The following is a 22,837-nucleotide window of genomic DNA, read 5'->3' on the forward strand; positions in this document are numbered from 1 at the left end:
GCAGCTGACTTGGAGAAAGCACTGAGGTTTCAGCCATGGAAAGAGAGTTTCTAATTGCCTGGGCTGGGGGGAAGCTGTATTTTAAAGTCTTACAAAAATATTACTACGAAATAATTACACGTCAGATGTGGGAGGCTGCTTTGACACAATCATCCTCTGTTGGATCCTGCCCTGACACACTAAAACCAATCACAAGCTCAAAAACCTCTTGTGTCTTCAACTCATGCCTTGAGTTTGTCTTAATATACAACAGTGACTTCCGGCTGACTGACCACCCAGATTTGAAAGCATCCTATGCAAGTAACCAGGAAGAACGCGAGTTAATGATATTCACAGCAAACAGTGTTAGTGTAGCCCTGATAGGCTTATGATTCAAGCAATTACTTAATCATTTCCTTTTTTAGATAAGGAAATGCCTTTTATTAAAACAGCAGAGATTTTGGGGTAAAAAGGCAACTTCTGGAAACATTAGACTTTCTTTAATGCTGCAAACCTAAACAAGGCTAGTAGCAGCTTGAAGGACACACAAGACCTTCCTCATGTTTCCACTGGTATTGGATTTAAAGTCTGTGAGGACTTGATTTCTTTCAGGAAAGAGACAGCCAATGGCATATCTGAATATATGCTTCCAGACAGGATTTGTTCATTTATCAGGATGATGACTTGCTTTGGGTAGCCACCGGGATAAGAGGAACCTTATGCAGATAATTTTTCCCCCAGTATGGAATATCAAGGCAGAAACAAGGAAGGCAAAAAGATAAACCCTTATTTTTAAATTACAGTTTCAACTTAGGAAACTGATGTCTCAAACCCCATATTAAGTCCTCAGAATTTTCCACTCAGTTCTGATTTTAGCATTAAAACATGAAATAGGCTGGTGTTCAAATGCTTCTGAACTGCAAAATCAGTTCATTTTGAAACACATGCTAGAAAATATAGAAATTACAATATCATAGAAATACACTATAACAATATATTTTAATAGAAAATATTTTAGCATATTTTGCCATACTTTCCTTATCCAAAGAGCCTTCAGCCAAGCTGAAATGAAGCTAAGCTCTTCTCTGAACTGCATTTGAAAATGCATTGTTCTGAACACTACCTCACTACTAGTTTCTATGTTACTTGATCTCAATTCTGCTTGGTTTTAGGTTTTATTGAAATTCAGAATGTGAAAGTTACTTTTTAATAGGTTTGTGTAGCAAAACACATATAATACAGATACTTTTCTAGTCTAGAGTCTGTTCAGTCACAACTGTTGTTGATGACTCAGGTAGGGAAAAAGGTGCTAAACACAACAGGTTCCCTTCATTTGTTCATGTTCCTTTAAAAAAAATAAACATATAAATCAATGAAAGCAGCATTTCCAAATAAACTCTCCTTGCCTGCTCCCAACCACTTAATTAAACACAATTAACTCTAGTTTGTTTTGGCAACCAATTAATGTCATGATCAAATATAAATAGACTCTGCAAGAAAAGATTATAATTAATAAGTCCTCGACAATACAGTAGAATTACACTGAAGCTTTGCTTGCCAGAAATATTTAACGGCAGTTTTTGAGTACATTGAGGACACTAAAAGAAAAAGATAGTGAAGTTTTATCAGTGTGTGCAGTTAAGATCCCAAGGCTCCTGCCTGTGCTCGGGCCAATCTATAGAGCTTGTTAAGTGCTGACAGTATTTACAACATAGGAAATCACAATTCCAGGTTCCTACTTTCCAATAAATGGATATTCATAGGAGTTTTCCCACTCAGGTTATCTGTCAATATAGCTTCCACTTGTACAGAAGTTAAAGCTCATTGTTTAATGGATTCATAATGAAGGCTCTCAAGTCAGATTTGTCATCTACAGAAACCAGAATTAATCCCCTAGGAGTTTTGTATCATGATTAAGAACAAATTAAATGCAGATTTAACAGATTTTGATCCCAACCAGCAGCTCTCCTAACAATCAAGAAACAAGGATCACCATCTGAGTAGCTTTTACTTGCCCATTCATCTAGTGAGAGGTAAGGTACCCTGCACCCTGGCAGAAGGAAATTCAGCCATCTCAGGTAACAGATTGGCCATGCGCTGCACTTCAATTGGTGGTTCTCAAGGAATCACTTTCACATCAGCAAAAGAACTAACAAGATCCTTGATTCCTGCCATTAATTCAGTTCCAAGAAAAGCTGTTCTCTAGAAGTAAAAATAAGGATTACAATGGAACAGTATGGCACAACTATCAATTATCATGATAGCAGCAGTGATCCTGCACATGCTGTCACTGAAATAACCTTTCAAGAAGGGCAGGACTGCTTCCTTCACCCCCTGTGAAGGGGAAAACCGTTGTTCTGAAAGCGATACAGAAGGCAAGAGAGATGTCAGATAAAAATCTCCCAAATAGAGCATAGAAATACGAGTCACAGATACATACACAGGGCTTTGTAACTTCATTCAGCTTAATTTACACCCCCAAATCCCCATCGTGCATCACTGACTTAGTGCCATAAAGTTAAGAGTCCAACTGTGCTGCAGTCCTCATGGTCCCTTCCTAGAGCACAATGAAACGAATACTCCAGCACCACTCCCATGCAAAAAAATAAGTTTAACTGGAGAGAACTGCTCTATACAGAGCATCCGAAAATAGCAAAAATACTGAATCCCATCAGGAAAATAAATCTTGCTCACAGCAAAGGTTGATTTCACAGCAGAGTGGAAAAGAAAACATTCAAAAGGAAATGCTAAGATTATAGGCAGGATAGGATAAAACAATATGAAACTTAATGGGAGAAAACACATCTATCTTATGAGGAAATGCACTTGGATATTGCCTTTTAAAATATAAATGAGCCTTGGACTAAAGTAGGCTAATCATTAAAGGCAGGTTTCTGATGTTATCAGCAGAAATACTTCAGCTGGGAGCGACGCAGTTTGCCTTTGGGGTTTATAGTTGTAGGTGCCAAATTTTCCTTGGGACTTAACCACCATAGTATGAATTCTCACAGTCGTTAATACCATGACAGCAAGCTACAAATAGTGCAGTGCACCGAAAGGTCCCTTCATGACTCACCAAGGCCCCAAGGCTGCAGTTGGAGATGGAGGCTCAGCACACGGGTGTGGGAGGAGAAGGTGCCTGCTGGGGCTGCCACAGCAAGAGGCACTTTTTGGTGTCTCTTTGCCCAGAGCAGGTTCTGCCATGCAGAAAGGGACATGCTTTACACTTGCCTCTGTGGCTGCCTGCAGAGAGGCCCGAGGGAGAGCTGAAGTGGCACGGGATGGGGAAGGAGCATGGAGAGGAGGAGGGACCAGACCAGAGCACAGCCACTGCCAGAACACACAGCACATCCCTTCTCTCGGAACACCGCTGTTCGCACCTTGCCACTGCTCTTCCACACGAGGTGTGTTGGGAGGGCGGTCACAGGGAACGGAGCCACGCTGGGCACAGCAGTCTGCTCCCTGCCCCACCGCACACCTTGGCCATGCTGTTCTTCACAGTCCATCGAGCTGCAACACCTGCTCCCCCTCAGGTTGCTTCAGCTCCCTGGATCAGAAATAACAAGGCGTCACGTTCAGCAGCGTGGCTGGTGACAGCTTTCCTCCGCCTGCAACTGAGCTGCGAGAAGAGAGGTGTCCCCTTGTCTTTGACCCTTCAGTGAGCACTGGTTGCTCCTTGGCAATGCCTATCTAGTCTTTTCCCTTTACCTGAGAGGCAAGAGCTATTAACAGTAATATCTTGCAGACCTCAGGAGAAAACCAGCCAAACAACAAACCCACCAAAGCCATAGCTATCTCTCTGGCTGCAAACACTCTATATCCACGTTCTTTCTCCTTTTGGAGGTTCAACGTTTCAGAATAAATAGAATAAAAATAAGGGTGCAATACTTGTGACAAACTGTATACTGTGTGTGTATATATATATACACACACACTGTAAACAAGTGCATCACATAAGCACAGTAGGCAGTTCATCACTATCATGCTGCTAGCAATCCTATTTCATCCTTAAGTGTTGATTTCACTACATCAGTTCTCTGCCTACACAAAATTCATACGAATGTTTGTCCACATAGACCCAAATACATTTTGGATGCGACCAGGAACACATTAGGTACCTCCAACCTGGATTTCTTTACTTAGAAGTTGGCAGTTTCCCATTTTCAAGAGCAGACTGTGAAGGCCAGAGGTATAGAATAGAAAGTTCTCACCAGAGAGTTGATTTCCAGTGAGTGACTGGAATAGCTCACTGTGAGCAGGTTTTTCTGATCATGAACAAACCAAGATACTTTCTGTGCATTTCCTGGTGTAAATAAAATCTGAACCAGGCTTTGGAGCTTGCAGGTTAGTTCGTTTTAATTAACACAGGAAGAAACACCACTTGCCAGCTTTTATCCCTATGACATGATCTGCTGGATACTGGCTAAATTGTTGCATGGCAGTTTGGATGTTGTGTACTGAAGGCAACAGTTTGCCTTCACACCATACAATTAATAGAATACTTGCTAACCATGGAAACTGTACACATTTATATATTAACTATCTAGTCCTACACTTGCATCTATAAATACCAAGTGCAAAAATCCGGCTGAATTCATCTACCAAATCTCAATTGTTCTACAAAGTAAAGACATATTTTACTTTCACTTTCCTGAGGAATTAGTTCCAGACCAACATTCTTCCCAGGCTGGTTTGAACTTAGTAGCCACATATATGGAGCATGTGAAAATAGCAGACCTTTTGAAGTGTGAAAACATGCAGTTTCCCCAAAGGCTATAAAAATCAGTGGGAAGACCAAGATCAGAACGAAGACATTTTTTGCTCATAGTCACAGGCTTGAGTTATTGCAAAATGCTGTCTACTAAGAAACATGCTCAGAGCATCTTTGGGTTGATGTTGCTTGTTAGTTTGCGTAGATCTGCTCTGAGACTGATTTTCTTCCTTATATAAAGTATAGAGAATCACTTCTTGAGATGATTTTTAACAGGTACATCATTAACTACTGTCACAACAAAAGGTACTTCATATTTAGTAGACACACGATTCCAGCCTTGAATCAGTCTTGATTTCTTCCTCTGAATAGGTCCTTTTTTAATTAACTTATCTTCAAATGTCAGTATTGCTACAGTAGGTAAACGTTTCTGCTTGTGTCTGCCTCACATCTTTACACTGTGTGCAAACCTAACCTTGCATCCCTAATGGGTACCTAATTATTTTTGCACAAACTTACAGGTGAATCCTGTATTTTTAAGCAACACATAGGCAGTGTTGTCCAGTGTGATTCAATACTAGCTGACAGTCCCCACCAGAGGCAAGACATCCCTCACTGTGGAACAAAGCCAGAAAATTCACAAAGAATTGTATGATTGAAAGGCTGGTGGTTATTTTTTATTTGTTAAACTTGACTTCTTTACTTTGTTAATGTCTTGTTATCTTAACCAAATGTCAGCATCTACTTCCTACCTCTGGGCAGGGTCAATCCTGTCAATCAGATGATCAATGGGCTATCACAGGCATTTAGTTAACTCTACAAATCACAACCTGTCCATTCTAACCCTCAGGCCAATTCAACAGTTCTACAACTGCATGTATCTTAGAGCCTAAACCAGCCAATGTGAATTTCTTCTCATTACCACTGTTTCTTATTAAATCACACAGAAATGACATGCTTGAAAAAAGATGGAGATTTGTTTCCACATAAAGTTTTTTTCTTGTGAATGCTTTCACACATCCTTTGCCTAACATAATTTTCATGAAAATGAAATACAGTCATAAAAACCTTCAGAAAGCCATGTGTATTCCCCATGGGGAATTATACTGAAGTGGTGTTTGGCTAGCTTATTCCAAAGGTCTCCTCTAGATCCCAGAGGAGAAGCCTGAAGATCTACCCTGCCCACCTCACCTATCAGAAACAAAAGGAACAGCCACCAATACTTAAGGGCACTTAACAGCAGCAATCGAACTCTTCATTGTGTGAACGAGACAAGAAAGAATAAACGAACAAGTACAAATAACACAGCATCACCCATCTTACATTCAAGCAATATTTACTATGCCCTTACTATCTGTGCCCACCTGCCAACATGTCACAGAAAATAAAGCTACAGTCAGTTACAAATACTGTCACATAAAGAGGTTTATCACATTTGTTTTCAGGTTCATACTTGCGCTGTCATCTAACTGAATAAGGAAGTACTAGATTACAAAACTGAACAACTACACTACACTGAAAGGAAGCTTTAAGCTTTATGGTTGTAATTTCTGCAATGTGCAGGAATCCATTTCACCCCATTCAGACACTTGCTTAAGTAAGTTTCAGGAAAAACCGAGTCCAGAAATCTCTGGTGACAAACTAACCACTTTATATATTGCCCTTGATTTCCAGGGTTCCAAAACTGGATTAACCGCAGTAGTACAGATGGGTATATGCACTGTGCTAATCTGAGTTCAGTTCAAGTTTATTGTGCTAAATACACTCCATGAGGATTTCATCTTTTACCTGCACCTTCCTGTGCTCAGTGAGGCTCTATTTGTAAAGTATGAGAAGCCCAAGACGAGGTGGAACCTGCCTTTCCGATTATCTTGTACCAAAATAGCCCCACGATGGAGCTGAACAGCTCAAATACTCTTATTTTAGAGCACCTCATTATCGATGGAAGATCACACACTGAAAGAAAAGGTATGCTGAGCATGCTATTGATTACAGCTACACTTGCCATGATTCAGTAAGTTGAAATTTCATATACCAAATATTAAATTACTGAAATTATGCACTGGCTCATCTGCATCCATTTTTTATTCACTTTTATTTGGCTGAACATTTTAATCTTACTTACACAGTGACTAACTAAAAGTAAATGACGCATTCCTAATATTATAAATATGAAAAATAGGGTGTGCTCAGGGACTGCAGTTGAATACATTAAAATCACTCAGTTTGCTAGTTAACATATTTCCATCCCTTTTTACATACAACCTCTCACACTCAGTTGGCAGACTGCAAATTCATGGCCTTATAACAAAACCCATTGTCTTGACTTTCTGTTGTGACAGCAGAAATTGTCCAAAATCTCTAATAGTTTCCCTAAAGGATGCTCACTAACTGGTACTTCCCAGGTGCAGCACAAGCTGAATCTGAGGTGAACATCATGTCAAATTCCACTCATCTGTCAATGTAGTGGATTATTTCTTGAGAGACTGAAATTGGCTGCCTGGGTTCAGAACACCATCAATCTTATTCACGTAGGGTGCAGAGAAGCTGCCTGAGAAAGGCTTGCAGGAGGAAAAGCTTGGCTGTTTCTAAGTAGGTGATGAGGCAGCTGTAAAACCTTCACTCTATCTGTATCACATCTCTGAGTGAAAGATTTTGTCATTTTTCACATTTCCCCAACACTTGGTATGCATCCAGTGTCTTGCTGTTCTTGCTTCATAAAAAAGGTGATTTTTCAAGCTTAGGCAAATGTGCAGAGCTCTGAATCTGCCCAGCTCTCATTTTTTCTCATAATGTCACTCGTTTCAACTGATTGTACAAAATGAGATTACATTTTCCTTTTACCTATCTGTTTAGCTGGGCTGGTTTTTCCCATTTCCTTCACTGGTGGACAGACTCAAATAACTACAGCATTACTTACAGTTGGATTGTAATAAATATTTCACTCATTTCTCTGCAAGTCCTGAACCTCACCATTCAAACTTTAAATGCTCTCAAACTTACTGTGCCAGCTAGTAAAGATAACATGATTAGTTAAGGTGATGCTTTAGTATAGCCACCTATTCCTCTATACTACGCATTTTATTACAGGAAAGCAAGACAATGCCAATACCTACGACTTTTGGACAATGCAAGTAGTTGGGAAAACTTTGAGTCATTGAGGATGCTAAAGACTTGCAGTTCAAGACTGTCCATCTTGGAAGGTATGTCATTAGATCTAAACCCATTAAAGTATTAGTTGCCACTTTGTTTAATGATTTGCCACCACAAGTTAACATTTTTCATCTTTCATTTCTAAAGCTCTTAAAACTTCTCCCACATCTCTTTGGATCCAAATTTATTAACATTCTTGGCCCATCTAACTTTAACCAGATGATAATACTGTGCTAGAATATGCTGACTCCTCGATTTGTAACATACCAAGATATTCTTCAAACCACAATTATCAGTTGAAAAAATTACACGATCCATCTATATTAATAAAAACAATAAAACTCCTAATGTGCAGCCCTCTGTGGATCACAACAGTCAAAGTGAGCTGCAATCTCTGCTGCTAACCTGTGGGATTTATTCATTACAGACTTTACAGGCATTTAGCTCCACTGGAAGACAGTCCCAAATTCTCCTCTAGGCTGCACTTCTGCAAGCCCATCAATTTTTATCGGTAAACTTGAGAACCTCAGGTAACTGTGTCTCTTGTTTAAGCCAAGACAAACACCTGACCTCCAGTAAATCCTAGTGACTACGAGTGAGATTTGGTGCCAGTATTTTAAGTAACAAACCCATGCCCAGTTTAGATCAGATAACTGCAAAGTTATCCAACCTGTAACAATGTCTTTCTGAGTTATAAGACCATTCCAGAACTGCACAAAATGGGGAGAAGCAAAGATAGAAAAAAGGATAGAGAGAGAGACAGAGAAACTTCATGGTTATCCAAAATGGGATTCCTGTGTTGGGAAGTTATTAGAAGATGATGTTAAAGGATGAATATTCCAACATCATACTGGCAAAGCACAACACATGTTAGACTGACCAAAAAAAGATGCTGTGCAATATGAAGGCAAGCAACTCATAAAAGTTAAAAGATAAAAAGGATTTTATGATTATTCAATCATTTATCAAGACAGACATGAGTACGGGCAGAGCGCCTGCAATCTTACGGCATCCCACAGCTGATCTCAGTCCTACCTGGTCTGTGCAGGTGATGCTGCTGGAAAGTGTGATGGAGGGACCCCTGACAGAGCAGCATTGCACAGGCACTTATCCACAAATACAGGACCCAGGACATTGCAGAGACCACTGCCATTCTCTAAACAAAATATTAGACAGACATTATTATCCAACGCCTTACAGCACACAGAATAGTCAGCTTCCATTACAACAGTATTTTTCAGTTGTTTTTCCTTTTCACTCCTTTTGCCTAAATATCTTTTGTCTCTTAGTTATTATTCCCCCCGGCAGGGTACACTTGTCACACAACAAAGGTCATGTCCAAAAAGGATGGCTGAGGTGACAAGATGTCAACACAGGAGCCTGGATGACTTTAATAATTCAGTGGTAAAAAACAAAACTGTAATGATCTGAGGACTAAAAAACCCAATGTAAATAGAAGACTGGAAAACATTCCCACACTGCTCCATAGCTGAATTTACAAGGGAGTTAAAAGAATAACAACACAAATAAAATCACAGGAAGCTGAAAAAAGATTATGCCCAGCCAGTATCAAAACTATTTTAAACACATCACATATACACATCCTCAGATAGCTGAGATGCATTTGAAAAACACTCCATCCCCAAGAATGGAAGGCAAATACTGACCCAGAAGGTAACAGTTGGTTGTTTTTTACTTTTATAATCATTAATTTTTAATCATGATGCTGTCTGCTAAACAAAGTAATTGTTTCTCAGAATTATGTTCTAATCCCCAGATGAAATCAGCTTCCTTTTGTTTGACCTGTGCATGCAAAGGGACTGGAGTATGGCCAGGCTGAAATTCTGTATAGAAATTGTGTTGTATAGAAAATCTGATCCTTTCACAAAGCAGATTGTGTCAAAATTTTAACAATATTCCTATTGCAAAAGGAAAGAGCAATTTCTTTTTCTCCTGGTGCTGGCACACTTTGACATACAGCATAGGCAACCGTGGGTTTCATACTTGTATTCATTACTGTACTAACTCTCTAAATTTCCCTTTTACTTTTTAACTTCAACAGCTCTTTCTCAATGCTTGCAAGGACCCGGAGTTTTACAAGGCTCAGCTACGCTACACATCGTCCAGTTCCCTTAACAACACCTTCTGCTGCATTTCATATTGCCAAATTAATCAAACTTCAGGCACTCTTCTTATTCAGCCAATGACAGGATGCCGGTTTCTATCTAATAATCCAATCAGCTGAACATCATTTTCACAGAGCAAGAAAGACTTTGAAAGATTAAATCTCTCACAGAGAAAAATCATGTCTTTACACAAAAATTAAAACAATAAGAAGTCTGTATGTGCTATATCAGGGGGCTTTCTGCGTTAAGGAGATTAACAATATCAAGTAGTGAAATAAGGGGGTAATAATGCATATAGTCTTTTGCCTCGATTTTAAAGCAGCATATAGTCTTTGGGAAGCTTTTTTAGTCTAATTGGTTGAAGAGAACCATGTAAACTGACAAGTATAATCAATAGAAAATACCAAAACATTATTCTATCAGCATGAGGCTCTTCCTTTCTCTGTACCGAGTGTTTGAAACACTGCTTAGCATATAATTAATTTCATTTCCAACTGTTTACTTTGCAGTATACAGCGTACTTTTCCTCCTCTCTTTTTAGACCTATTTATCTTGCAAAATAGATTCAATCCCCTCAGATCAGGGAGCTCCCAGTAGGCTTCCCATGTCTTCAGGAATTAATGCCTTCTTGTCATATTTGGTGCCCCCATGCCTTTTACACAAGGGAAGAGGGAAAGGCGACTCTCGCATAGGGAGATTTCAGGTATGCAGCTTATTTAAGCTTAACTTTAAAAAACAGCAAAGCAAAGCCAAACTTTACAGCCTGCTAAACGCTCCTGTGTCTTTCCTCCAGCATCATATTCTCAGCCACATGGACAGCAGACTTAACTCAGCCCACTCGGGCTTTATTATTAGCTCCCTGTCTTTTTTTTGTGATTTTAAATAAAAATCTCTCAAACTACATATTTCAAGCTACCTTTGCTCAAACCCCAGCATTTCTAACAAGCATGTCTTCGTGCGCTTCTTTGTCAGCAAACTGCTATCGCATACACTTTTACACACAGATCATCTTATCACTAGTAAAGAAACATAGCAGTGAGTATTCCTCCACTTATTATCTGATGAGTTCCAGATCTGCTTTCTGAATCTTAAATCCTAAAGAAGCTCCTTACCTGAGTAATCCAACCAAGAGCAGAGCACTCTTAGTGTTCATCGGAAAGAACTAACACTTTTTTAAATCCATCTGTATCACAATAAGGGGGTTTTAATAGCTTCCCAATAATCTTCTTTATCAGGATTAAAAAAGAAAAAAAAAGAAGAAAAAAAAAAAAAAACAAAGAAGAATCTTTTCCGTTACAAATCCTGTTTCCAGAGTAAAGGAGACATCTGAGCTCTCAGACTCTGCCGTCAGAAAAGTGGCCAAGGTTTGAGGGGTGGAAACCTTCTCATTTTCACCTTTAAATCATCTCCTAGCATCACCTTCTGCTTGATGAGACCTTTGAAGTGATCTTGAGATAATTTGCAGCTTCCAGGATACTTAAGGACGAGGAGCAGTTTATGTTTAAGGACAGAGCAGCCTCACTCCAGCGCGGGCAGTGCAGAGTAAGGCAGCTGTACGTACACTGCTATACGATGCTGTAAGTACCGGAGCCTATTTCAATACATGCCTGATCGGGAAAGTATCACATGCCTTAAAGCGACACAGCCCCTCAATGGAAGCCCCAGCCTGGCACCCCGCTCATCGCCAGGGCTTAGCAGCCGGAGCTGCGTTTAAACAGCGGCACTCAGACTTTGCATACAAGAGCAGCTGGTTTCGTCTGCGAGGAGCAGGTATGAATGGGCAGAGGAGGGTGGCAGAGCGCTGGTGGGAAGGCGAAGGACTAAACACCCAATGAGATATCTGGAAGATGTGTGAATTCTGCCGGCGGAGGCTTTATTCCCCGGGTGTTGTTCTTGCACTTACTCGCAAGAGACAAATGAGACTGAACGGGGAGGGGTGGAGAAGGGAAAGTGCAGCAAAACACACGGGAGAGGCAGGGGAGGGCAGGAGACTCCGACACGCTCCCATGGGCTTTCCAACACCTTGCCACAACTCTGAAATCTTCCCTTCCAACTCCATTTCTAATTCATCTCAGCAGACAATGGGGAGAAGAGCTCTAATTTACTCCTCCTAAGTGCTAAAGCTGAGATATGCCACATTATTTATCACATTTATTATCCGCATCTTAAGTGGCTATTTACAGGAATGGAATAGTTTCCTCTCCCTCCTGTACCATACGTAATTATTTTTTAAAGAGCCATTGTATAGACTTAACACATACTATCCACTTGTATTACAGCTCCCAGCTCTGCCTACAAAAGAAGGCAGGCTTAGAGACAAAACAGAAACTTCCATTTTAAGAGCCCAGGGTACATGCTGTAACACAATGTTGGAGACTTTTCTTTCCTCCAGTGATAACCTGTGGTAAAACAATGTATTATGTTTCCTGCTTATGAGCTCCAGACTTCAAACCCTTGTAGATAATAGTAGCAGTAATACCCTTACTCTCAAGTACCTCCTTCTCAGCATGTAAGCACATATATCTCAGTGGAGTCTCTCACCAAGAGGTGCAATGAGTTTACCTGACAGACCATACGCTCCTTTGGAGCCACTGCATTTTATTGGGTAATACATACTAAGAGACTGGCCCTGCAGACGGACGGGAACATTACACTGCTCTCTGGCAGTGCTCAGAGCAGCTCTTTGTTATAGCCTTAAAGCAATAAGGCAATTGGGGGTAGAGTGTGCATGTGACAAAATGACACAGGAGAGCACTGGTGAGTGGCCCCTCCACAGGCCATTGCTGCAGCATGGATCCCATCAGGTGCCCGAGTAGTGCTGGGATGAAAAGCATGGCTCAGGGCAAGCCCCATGGTGATCAGAGATGTTTTCAAGAGGTCAACTTGTTTTTTCTAGGTGCTTTGTATGAGAACACATAGCATAAGCATGGCTTGGGATATGATCCATTTAATAAAGGTTTTCTTGTGTTCCCCAAGAATTTCCTACACACTGGAAGGCAGCCAAGAACAGGGGCAGTTGCTGCTACTTTCTGCCCTTAGAAAGTAACGTCCAAGGAAGCTGATAAGAGGCAACCAACGTGCACCAAGTACCATGAAGTACTGTGAGCAAGGAACCTGTTTGGGAAGCTTTCTGCAGCACCTCAGAGGGGCAGGTGATGGGAATTTACTTTATAATAATACCTGTTTAACATGTATGTTCCTTCTAGGAATCATGGGGAAACTATGAGGGAAAAGTTATGGAGTGGGAAAGCGTGAGGAACTGAAAGGCCTCGTGGACAGCAGGAGGAATCAGACAAATTGCAACCACACACCTTGGCAGAGCAGGCAGAGACAGATTTATGCAAGATACAGATTTATGTAAGGTACAGCAGAACTGTCACTCCGCCAAGCACTGCTAACTCCCAGCTCCATGAGGCTAATGCCACTGTAACCCCTGACAGATGCTGCTATTGCTCAGGACAAGCTCTGCAGAAACATGGGACATGTTGCTTCTGCAGGGTAAGGGGGAGATCAGACGAACAGAAGAGAATATTAAACAGGCTGTGCTTGCCATCTCTTCCCTGTCCTGCCTCTCAGCATCAGACAGGAACAGAGGAGTCCTTGGCAAATCTTGCTGAAGCATCCTCACACCTGCTTTGACGTCTTTGCTGCCAATTTTAAGTTTCAGTGGACCAATGAGACATGAAACAGCTCCTCTTACCCTGCTTCGAGCTGGGCACAATGTCATCTTCACCTAATGCTTTGGGGCTTTACTTTTAGCCTTCCCACTTCAGGAGTCACTGGCTTTGACAGGAAGGGAATGATGCTTTACATGTGCCCATGGGTCCATGTGTTGAATGCAGGCCTACTAACACTGACACATTGAAAAGAGAAAATAGGAAGGAAAGACAAGACACTAGTGAATAGAGCGCAGACTTCAGAATCCTTTCTCACGGAAAGAGAAGGTTGAAAGTAACTTGTCGCTAGAATGAAAGGAGATGGGACCAAAGGTTGGGTCAACCATCCTTTGCAATAGCAGCTCCTGACGGCACTGGGGCAGGACGGATCCAGGCTCTGCAGAAGGGCAGAACAGACTTCGGGGTTATGTGGTCTATGCTGCTGGGAGGTGAAGTGTCAAAAGGAGGTCCTTTCACCTCCACTCATGTACATGATGGCAGCCAGAAGGACAGAGACTAGGACTCATGCTCCCCCAGTCAGAAAGAATGGAAAGCTGCCTATCCACAGCTCCAATTGAAAGACTCCATGGGATTGCTGGCAGGATTGCCAAAAGCAGACCATTACAGCAGCATGATATTTTCAGCATGAAGGTAGTTTGCAAGGGGTCAGCAGGCATCAAACTGTCTTTGAGACAGACTGCCTCACACAAGACAACTGTATTCACAAGGAGAATAGCCTTTTCCTCCTGGTTCTACCATTCATCTAGAGATGCCAAGTGAATGACAAAAATAGGCAAATAAAAATAAATCCTCTTCACTGCCTGAACCTCTATTTATCACAATTGTCTGTGCACACAGAAGAGGAGAGCATATGCAACTCAGGCAGACTCATGCAGACAGCAGATTGCTACTTGCACCCAAATAAGGGCCTCTGGCCTCTACTTTCTGCATGCTGCCTCTTCTGCCTCCCTCCTCCTCCTCCCCCATAGGCGCCTCTTCTCCATGTAGAGATTTAACAAGGCAAATCCCGGGCGCTATTTTGCAGGGTCTAAAGAAGGCTCATCACCTTTGAAATGCACAGCTCATTAGCTCTAGTGCTCCCGGGACAATGAAGCTTTGCTTTTCACAGACTGTGTTCTCCATCCCCTCCAGCTGCTTCCACCCACCCTACAAAGCTCTTTCCTAGAGAGCCAAACTCAGACTCGGCTGCTGCCTGGGCAACAGGCAGTGCACATTGCAGCTCCTCAGGACCTACGTGCTCCTGCTCCAGACGAGCCAAGAGTAGCCTAACAGCAAGTTTTACATTCCCTCCGCTGAAAGCCTATGGACCTTCTTTTGTCTTATGCCCACAAGATTTGTGGAAGCTTTTTTACAGTATGAGAACAGAAGCTTTGCTTGGCCCTGTAGCCTGCCCACAGCTTGTCTTCCATTGAAAACCAGCCCACGTGGAAAGCCAGCAGCTGAGCATGTGAAGATTGATTGATCTGCCTACATGTTGCCTGAACAGCAACCACGAAGCCCAAAGTAAAACAAGCCAAGCAGCAACCTTCATCCAGAGCCCTAAGCCTCCCTATGTGTTTCCAGCTCTTGATTTCTTTCCCCAGTGGTACAGGGAGCACAAGCATTAAAACATGATACAAGGCACATAGATCTATGAGTTTCCTAGAAATCAGCTTTTCCCAGACAAACACTTACGTGCCATGTTCAGGGCATAGATGTGCATCAATGTTTGACAGTTTACATGCACATCCCCAGTGCTCAGCCAGATGCTCACAGTGGTGATCTGCTTCCCTTCTAACACTTTCAATATACACCCAGGAAAACTCTTCTTGCTCTGAGACTCCCTTCAGTATCCACCACTTTACCTCTTGAAGAAGGTCTGGACCAATCTAAGTGACTGAACTGAACCTATTTTCTTTCTTTCTTAGGTCTCCTCCAAAAGCATTAAATCCTGTAGCCTGTATTGTCAGGATTTCTTCTCCTTTAGCTTTCCCAGTGGCAAAACAAGATGCACCGATTTGCCTAGAGGCAACCACGCTGACCATGAAAAGCTCAGCTAGGCTGCATAATTCTTTCATGAAGGAAACACTTCAAGGAAATACTTGGCGATTTGCCTGCCTGTGACCACAGCCTCTGCTGGCCAAACACAAAGACTACACACACCAGAAGCCTGAAGAAGCAGAGCTGAACAACATGTGCGTGGAAACTTTTTCCCATGGGAGCCGAGGGGCTGGCTCATACAGGTTTTGTCCTACCTCAAGTACAGGATCGTGGGAAATTTGCTCCGTTTCCAGCACAGTGCAGCTATGTAGATGTTGGAACACCAGCCAAGGACTCAGCAACGCCAGGGAACAGCACAACGCAGGTTGTGGAGAAGCTCTGCTAACTAAATCTGATGGCTCCTTCCCACCTTGTTATCTGATGCCACAACACCATGGTATCTCTCTCCTTGCTACCACACCAGCCTTGGTTTTATCAGCCATCCTTCACTCCAAAATACCCAGGAAAGATCCAACCAGCAAGATAATGGCATAGCCATGGCCATTAGAAAAGCCAACAAAACAAAACAAACCACAACAGCGCTCTAAGTAGCTCATACTGAAAAACAGTGAAGATTCAAATAACAAGTCTGCATATTGACAAAAGCAAAGAGAAGTGAGAACAGAGCACAAAATGAAAGGTTTTCACAGGTCTTTTTCCCAGCCTACCTTAAAGATGTTGCTATTGTTTGTTGAAGGGATGTCTGATCTCTGCAATTACTGTATTTGGGAGGCAATGACTCTGCTTCTTGCAGTTTTTCCATGCCTAAGAGAGGAGAGAAGGTGGGGGGAAAGAACACATCTATATTTGTCAAGCCAGTTTATATCAAAAAGTTTGTCCTAGTTATTTTTAAAGTATGTAGGACAACGCACAGAAAAAAATTTCAACCCTTATCTGAAACTTGCCATTAGCCAACAAGATCAGTACTTGCTAAAGATTAACCAAATTATCTGTGCAGTACATTGTTATCGTGCAACAAAGCTTCAATAGCACTCAATATATTCAAAATATAAACATAAAACATAACCTTCACATCACAGAGACAAATTGTTTGTTTAGTTTCAATTGAGATACCAAAAAGCAAAGAAATTCAAGTTAAATTGCCATGGTGTTCTTGTCAAGTAGTGATATTGTTAGCCTTTATCAGATATATATTAGCTGGAGAGATCATCCTGATCTGAATATCCAGAATCTTCTCATTGATACTTAACTTCTACTTAGCACAAACTCAAGAACCTTCAGCCCAGACATTCTCATATTAATCTACTTGAACCCATCACTTGAAATACTATTGAAATACTCCTAGTTTCAGAACAAACTCTTACTACTGTCAGTTTGCAGTTGCCTTTCCAGATGAGCTAAAAATTACATTACACACCAAGACCCACCCACCTACAGGAGATAAATCGTAAGCCAAAATGCATGAACTGGAAATTGGTATATCTACAGTCAGAGAGGACACTGGGTATTTAATTTAGCAGTTGCAGTATATCAGTCCTCAAGCATAGGTTTAGAATTTACTTTCTCTGCTGAAAAGTCAATTTTGACATGAAAGTACAAGTGTTCTCAATGGTTACAACATAAATAAAACAAACCCGACAGAAGTAAAACAATTGAGACACTCTGGGAAGCAAATTCACTATGGTGAGTTCAGACATGGTTGCTGGGCTGTTTTCACTCCCTCTAGGCTTGCTATGTTCTTATCTTTCAGTTAAATTTAACAAACAGTCGATCTCCATTATCCACGGGTAATGGCGGGGGGAGAGGAAAAAGGAGGTTTCAACAGCAGCTAAAGCAAACCTCTTCTGTCCAACTTGGCATATTTCAGACATCATCTTACAAACAGAGCTATCTAGGAAATAAATTTCTCCTTATAGCACTGCAGCAAGTCACCCCATCTTGATATCGCATCTCCTTCCCAGCTGCACTGTGGCAGACTCTCCCCCAACCCAGCCAGCCTCCCACCTCCTCCTGGCATAGGGAAAATACAAGGAAAAGTAGGCAGAAACCATAGCAAAAATGTTACCACGAAGATCAAAGGTACACCAGCCCTTTCCTTGCTACCCTCAACCCCTCACATCACCAGGAAGAGAAAGAACCTCCCCAACACTCCATGAACACCCTCTCCTTCAGCCCCAAAAGTCTAGTTCCAAAGCACCAACCTTAAACAATAATGAGAATTCACAACCAGGTTTAATTCCTGCTTCTGTCTCCTTCCAACTCAGAAACTTTGTTCTGTATTTTCAGCTGCATCCTCCACTTCTGGAGCAAACACCACTATAACCCAGCCCCACACATCTCACCCCCTTCACCATATTGGCAATTGTTACAAACTCAAACCACCTGAGCCTTTTAAGGGTTCACAACCTCACACAGCTCAAAAAGGCTATCAGGTGCAAAGTATGTTTTGGTTAGAGTAAATCCCAGTGACAAGGCACAATCAGGCTGATTTGGGAAACATGCCAGGATTGTTGTGCTGTGTGCTAAGGAAGGATGGAGTTCAGCTCAGAGCTTAATGCCCCTCCTGGATGTGAATTGTCTGGGTGCTCCAGTACACATCAAGTGCACATCCTGGCACAACACAGTACCTTGTGCTCAGAAACATCTTATTTTAGAAAGAGAGCTTTGGCTGGTACCTCTGCAAAAGGCAAATACAGGAGCCAATTCAGCTCTGCAGTGCTGCACTTCTGGTCTTTATAACTCCAGGTGCTACCCTGAAAATAGCACTTTGAAGTCTAGTAACTCTGCATTGGCCTCAGCTGCGGAGGAAATTTCAGCTGTTATATTACACCAGGGGATTGACCAAATAGCTTATTTGTAAACCTGTGTATTTGCTTCCACTTTATCACAAAGACAGCCAGTGGTGGAAAAAAACATTAACAAATTGAGAGGTTTCTTTGCTACTTACCCCCTGCAGTGTGAACTCTTATAATGCAGTCATTATATGGTCTTAAATTATATGTCAGTATATTACTTCTAAAATGCCCTGGATTCTGCAGGGCACAGAGTGGCTTCAACACTTGGAGATAATGCTTGGAGATCCTCAGGTTAGAGGTGCTACACAGGGAAATCTGGTTATGGATGAAACACCACTAGTGTGCAATACTAGATCCTAGACTTTGTAGGAAAATCTTTGAATAGATAAAGCAGGCAGAGACAATTTCTGACTTTAGCTATGTTCATGAAAATCAAAAACAAAATAACCAACCCAAAAACATTAGAAAGCACCACAAAAGGCACCTTTTGTGGTAACAAGAGATTGGGGAAAGTTCTTCGACTGGAACACACAAACAAAGTCAGAACCATTATGAATATGTGATATATAACAGCCAGTACTTCCCTGATGCCATCACTTTAACAAACACAAGATCTGAAGATTTAATTCCTTGTCACAGCTATGGGCTTTGTCGCTGTTTAAGAATAACACTCCAGGCACTCTCTTCCACACCTCATCTACTTGTTTGCAGGGCTGGACTAGAGCCAGAGACCCCCGTGCTTTACTAGTGCTGGAAATGGTTCATTTCTGCGCAAGGAATTAGTGCATGAAATGAGCATGGAGAAAAAAAATCATATACTGTTCTGCCTTTGCTTCAAAACAGGTTGGTTGATTGACAGCAAACCCTATATAATAATTCCTTCCAGGCAGATGGCAAGATCATGATTTGCTCTTCAGCTGCAATTTTCTGCTGCCTCTCACAAGCAACCTAGCTGCATGATCTACCAATAATAAGGGTCTGGTCTGTTTTGTATGTGTTTATGTGCTCACATCAAAACATATGGATTAATATTGTGACTAGCTCTCATATTCCATTTTGCACAAATTTGCCTTGAATTTGCCTCCAACATCTCCAAGCTGATCATATGTAGATAATAGCTCCAGAAATCCACACAAAAGCAACTTGTAAATTCCTACATCACCCCTGACAGACAATATTCTTTTGAATGCTCGCGTAGGTGTTGAAAATCTTGCCATACATCCTGAGCTCTCTCAGCACATATTGTTTTTAGGCTGCCATCTGCTAATGCACAGTTCCACCCTAAGAGAGATGCAGGATCCAGTCTCAAGTCTGTTCTGTTTTCAGAATATTCTCTTATTTCTTCCAATTCCCAAGGCTCAGATTCTGTCATTCTTGAACCTGACTGGAGCTACAAAGTTCAAGAGACCCATTCACACCATTGCTAATTTTCAGTGATAAAGAACATCAACTGAACACATATCCAGGCATTTGCTCTAATGAACCAGAGCAATGCTTCACACAGTGGTGTCCCTGGAAGCAGATTCATTTGTCTCTGTGTCGTCTGCTGTGCACCTAGAGAAGTGCTGGGCCCATCAGGAACTTCTGAAGCACTCATTTCCAGTGTGTGTATACTAAAAGCAAGTGTATTAAGTTGGCAAGGGAAAAAAATAACTCCCAAATAAATAATGTGGGTAACATCTTGTACAAAGCAAGCCATGCACATCACAGTGCAGAATGTCGGGATCTAATTATCATAGTAAATAAGGAATGATGAACATTATACTTGACTGATTCTGTTCTTCACTGAAACTGTCAGCAGTACACTTTTCTTTGCTGCTGATTTTGCTTCACTAGCAAGCACATTAGCAAAATTTATAAGATGATATTTAATTCTATTTATTTTTGGTTAGAAACCAAATTTATAAGGGATAATTTAGGTGAAGTTTGCTGTGCGGGATCCATCACTAAAATATATTGGAAGCTACAAATTTCACTCTAGGAAACTGTGGAATATGTTATCACATGCCAACTGAAATATATCTGCTTTGATCCTGTTTTTACATTCCTCTTCTCCCACACGTCCCTTTTACCACCCCACCTTCTTCTCAGGTTCTCAAAGATTTGCTTCTGAATAAAATACTAGACTCTTTTGGCATTGTAGGCTCTGTACATCAAATTGTTGTTCATGTCACACCCTGACTTCTATGCACCAAGCAGAGAAGTCAGAATAAGAGCATACACAATGGCACAGAAATCCTTCACATATTGCTTGTAAAGCATGAAAGTGCCTAAAAGAGGACCAAGAAAAGAAAATATAAAGGGGTGTATGTTTAAAAGAGGCGCAAAACTACTAGTTTTGACTTTTTTTCAGCTCTCACAGCATTCGTCTCATTCCCTAAATAGTACAAAAATGGTTTGATAGACTTAAGTTATATGTTTTCCTTGATTTCAGTAATCAAGGTAAGCCAGAAAGATCTTTTCCATTGAGAAAAAAAGAATTCTTTGTACATCTAAGGAACAGTAGTAGTTTTTGTTTCTTCTATCTATCTCTGCTCCAGCAAAAGGTTGCAACTGCCTTTTTACAAGCTTTTAGTTGATACAGATATAAACACTCTCTTCAAAGTATGACAGATGAATTCTCAAGCAATGAAATATAATATCTTTCAGGGAGCCTGAAAGCAACTAATAGATTTTCAGGAAAATGATGAAAATTGGCTTAATGCTTCATAAACACAGGTATTTATGCAATCTGGACTAAAATTCTACCACAAGCAGAAAGCTAGGCCCTACTTATGATATCAAATCCTTCTTCTGATGGTTTGCATGAGTCTTTAATGGACATGGGGTCATTTGCTGGCCTTCTCAATCTCACCTGATACAGTCATCATAGCTTAATTTTAAATACGAATCGTTTTCCAGGCAGCATAATATCCACTTGGCTCCTCCTTCCATTTCCCCACAGGGGGCTGAAAAATGTTAAACTGTTCTCCTCACAATTAAATTCATGAAACACTTAAATTCTATGGCAGCCAGACACCAAGGAACAGGGAAATCATTTCATCTCATAATGTTTTAGAGCCCCTAGGCAAATGTAAACAGTGTATGCTGTGATAGAGGAAGGATTTATTGCTGCTGCTGAACAGAGAATCTGCTGATTTATTTCTAATTCCAGTCCATTTCTGAGGGTAATTTATTTATTCCAGAATTTTTGTGGAATTATGATTTAGGAAGTTTGAACACTCCAGACCCATTTGTGTGAAATGCATTTTGAACAAAAAGATACAGAACCAAATCAATCTGTATTGAACTAACACTGGCCTGTAATAGTGAATCATTACTGCACTCAGTCTCCTGCCAGAGCATAAAAAGGTGTTAGAGCTCTCTCACATATCACAGCTTCTGGAGTCCAAGTAGCATTTAATAGGCTACCACTGGAGGTGCTGCTGAAGCAAGTATAAGCTTAGGCAGAAAAGTGTCTAAGCCACTTTTATATTCTTGCAAATATTTTACTCAAGATTCGTTTCATTGATTTTGCTGAGAAAAACAGCACTAATCTCTGCACGGAATTGCTGTTTCAAGCATGTATTTATATATGACTCAGAATGACAAAGGTTACCATTTTGAGTCTATACATCTCTGTTAGTATATCAAGTTCACAGAAGCATTAGTAAAAGTATGACTTTATGTCATGCCACTTACTTACCTTTCCAGGAAGCACTTAGCTCTACTGGCGCGCGCTCCTCTGCTTCAGCTGTACTCAGCAGCCTCGGGAACTGTTTGGAAAACTAAAGGAGATTAAATTCAGCTTCATAGTAGAAGTCGAGCCACAAGTCTTCAACACCAGTTAGCAGTGTATGTGTCAGCCATCCACGCACCAGACATCTGCCTCTGTGGACATCCAAGCTCCAGCAATGGTCTGTCATCGTGTGTCCTCCTTTTTTGTCCTGTCCAACCCGCTGCCTCCTACTGCGATCTATGGGTTAATACTTCGGGCAGAAGCCACCTCCTCTATTTCTGCATCCATAAGATCCAGCACCAGAAAGCTGAGCTGTGACTACAGCCCGTGGCCATGCAACTGCACAGCTAAAGAAAATCATAAGAAGTCAGAATCTGATCATCACCATATTGACAAGTCTTCACTTATGTCTCCACTAAAAGGTGCCTGTGTATTAAGCAAGTAATTCAAAACAATTTTTGTTCTCTTCTTACCCTCTGTGCTGTTTTAGTAGAGCCCATAGCAAACAGCAGACTGGTTTAAACAAGCGCATCATTCCTGAATTTCTCTTCAAAGATGGCACAGAAAGTGCTCCAGAATATCTGTCAAGCTGGCATCCCCCTGAGACTGCTCCAGCTCTTTGCTCTGGCTAACTTGAAGCAAGAACTTAAACCATATCTCAGATAACTGCTGTAGAGAATCAATTTTCAATTTCCTGC

At 41.3% G+C, this 22,837-nt stretch overlaps 1 protein-coding gene across 1 annotated transcript in view; it reads right to left on the bottom strand.

Moving 5' to 3' along the window:
• FAM19A1 (family with sequence similarity 19 (chemokine (C-C motif)-like), member A1) overlaps positions 1-11,093 on the bottom strand; it is a 216,656-nt gene extending 205,563 nt beyond the window's left edge. Inside the window, exons 1-2 of the mRNA XM_010016270.1 lie at positions 11,082-11,093; positions 8,879-8,999 (exon numbers count right to left, since the gene is read on the bottom strand). Of these exons, the coding sequence (XP_010014572.1) occupies positions 8,879-8,996 (118 nt within the window). The 5' untranslated portion in view covers positions 8,997-8,999; positions 11,082-11,093. The remainder of the gene's footprint in view (positions 1-8,878; positions 9,000-11,081) is intronic.
• Between the last annotated feature and the right edge of the window lie 11,744 nt (positions 11,094-22,837).

Source organism: Nestor notabilis, unplaced genomic scaffold, assembly GCF_000696875.1.
Source record: "Nestor notabilis isolate BGI_N333 unplaced genomic scaffold, ASM69687v1 scaffold4516, whole genome shotgun sequence".
In the NCBI taxonomy this organism is placed as follows: domain Eukaryota; kingdom Metazoa; phylum Chordata; class Aves; order Psittaciformes; family Psittacidae; genus Nestor; species Nestor notabilis.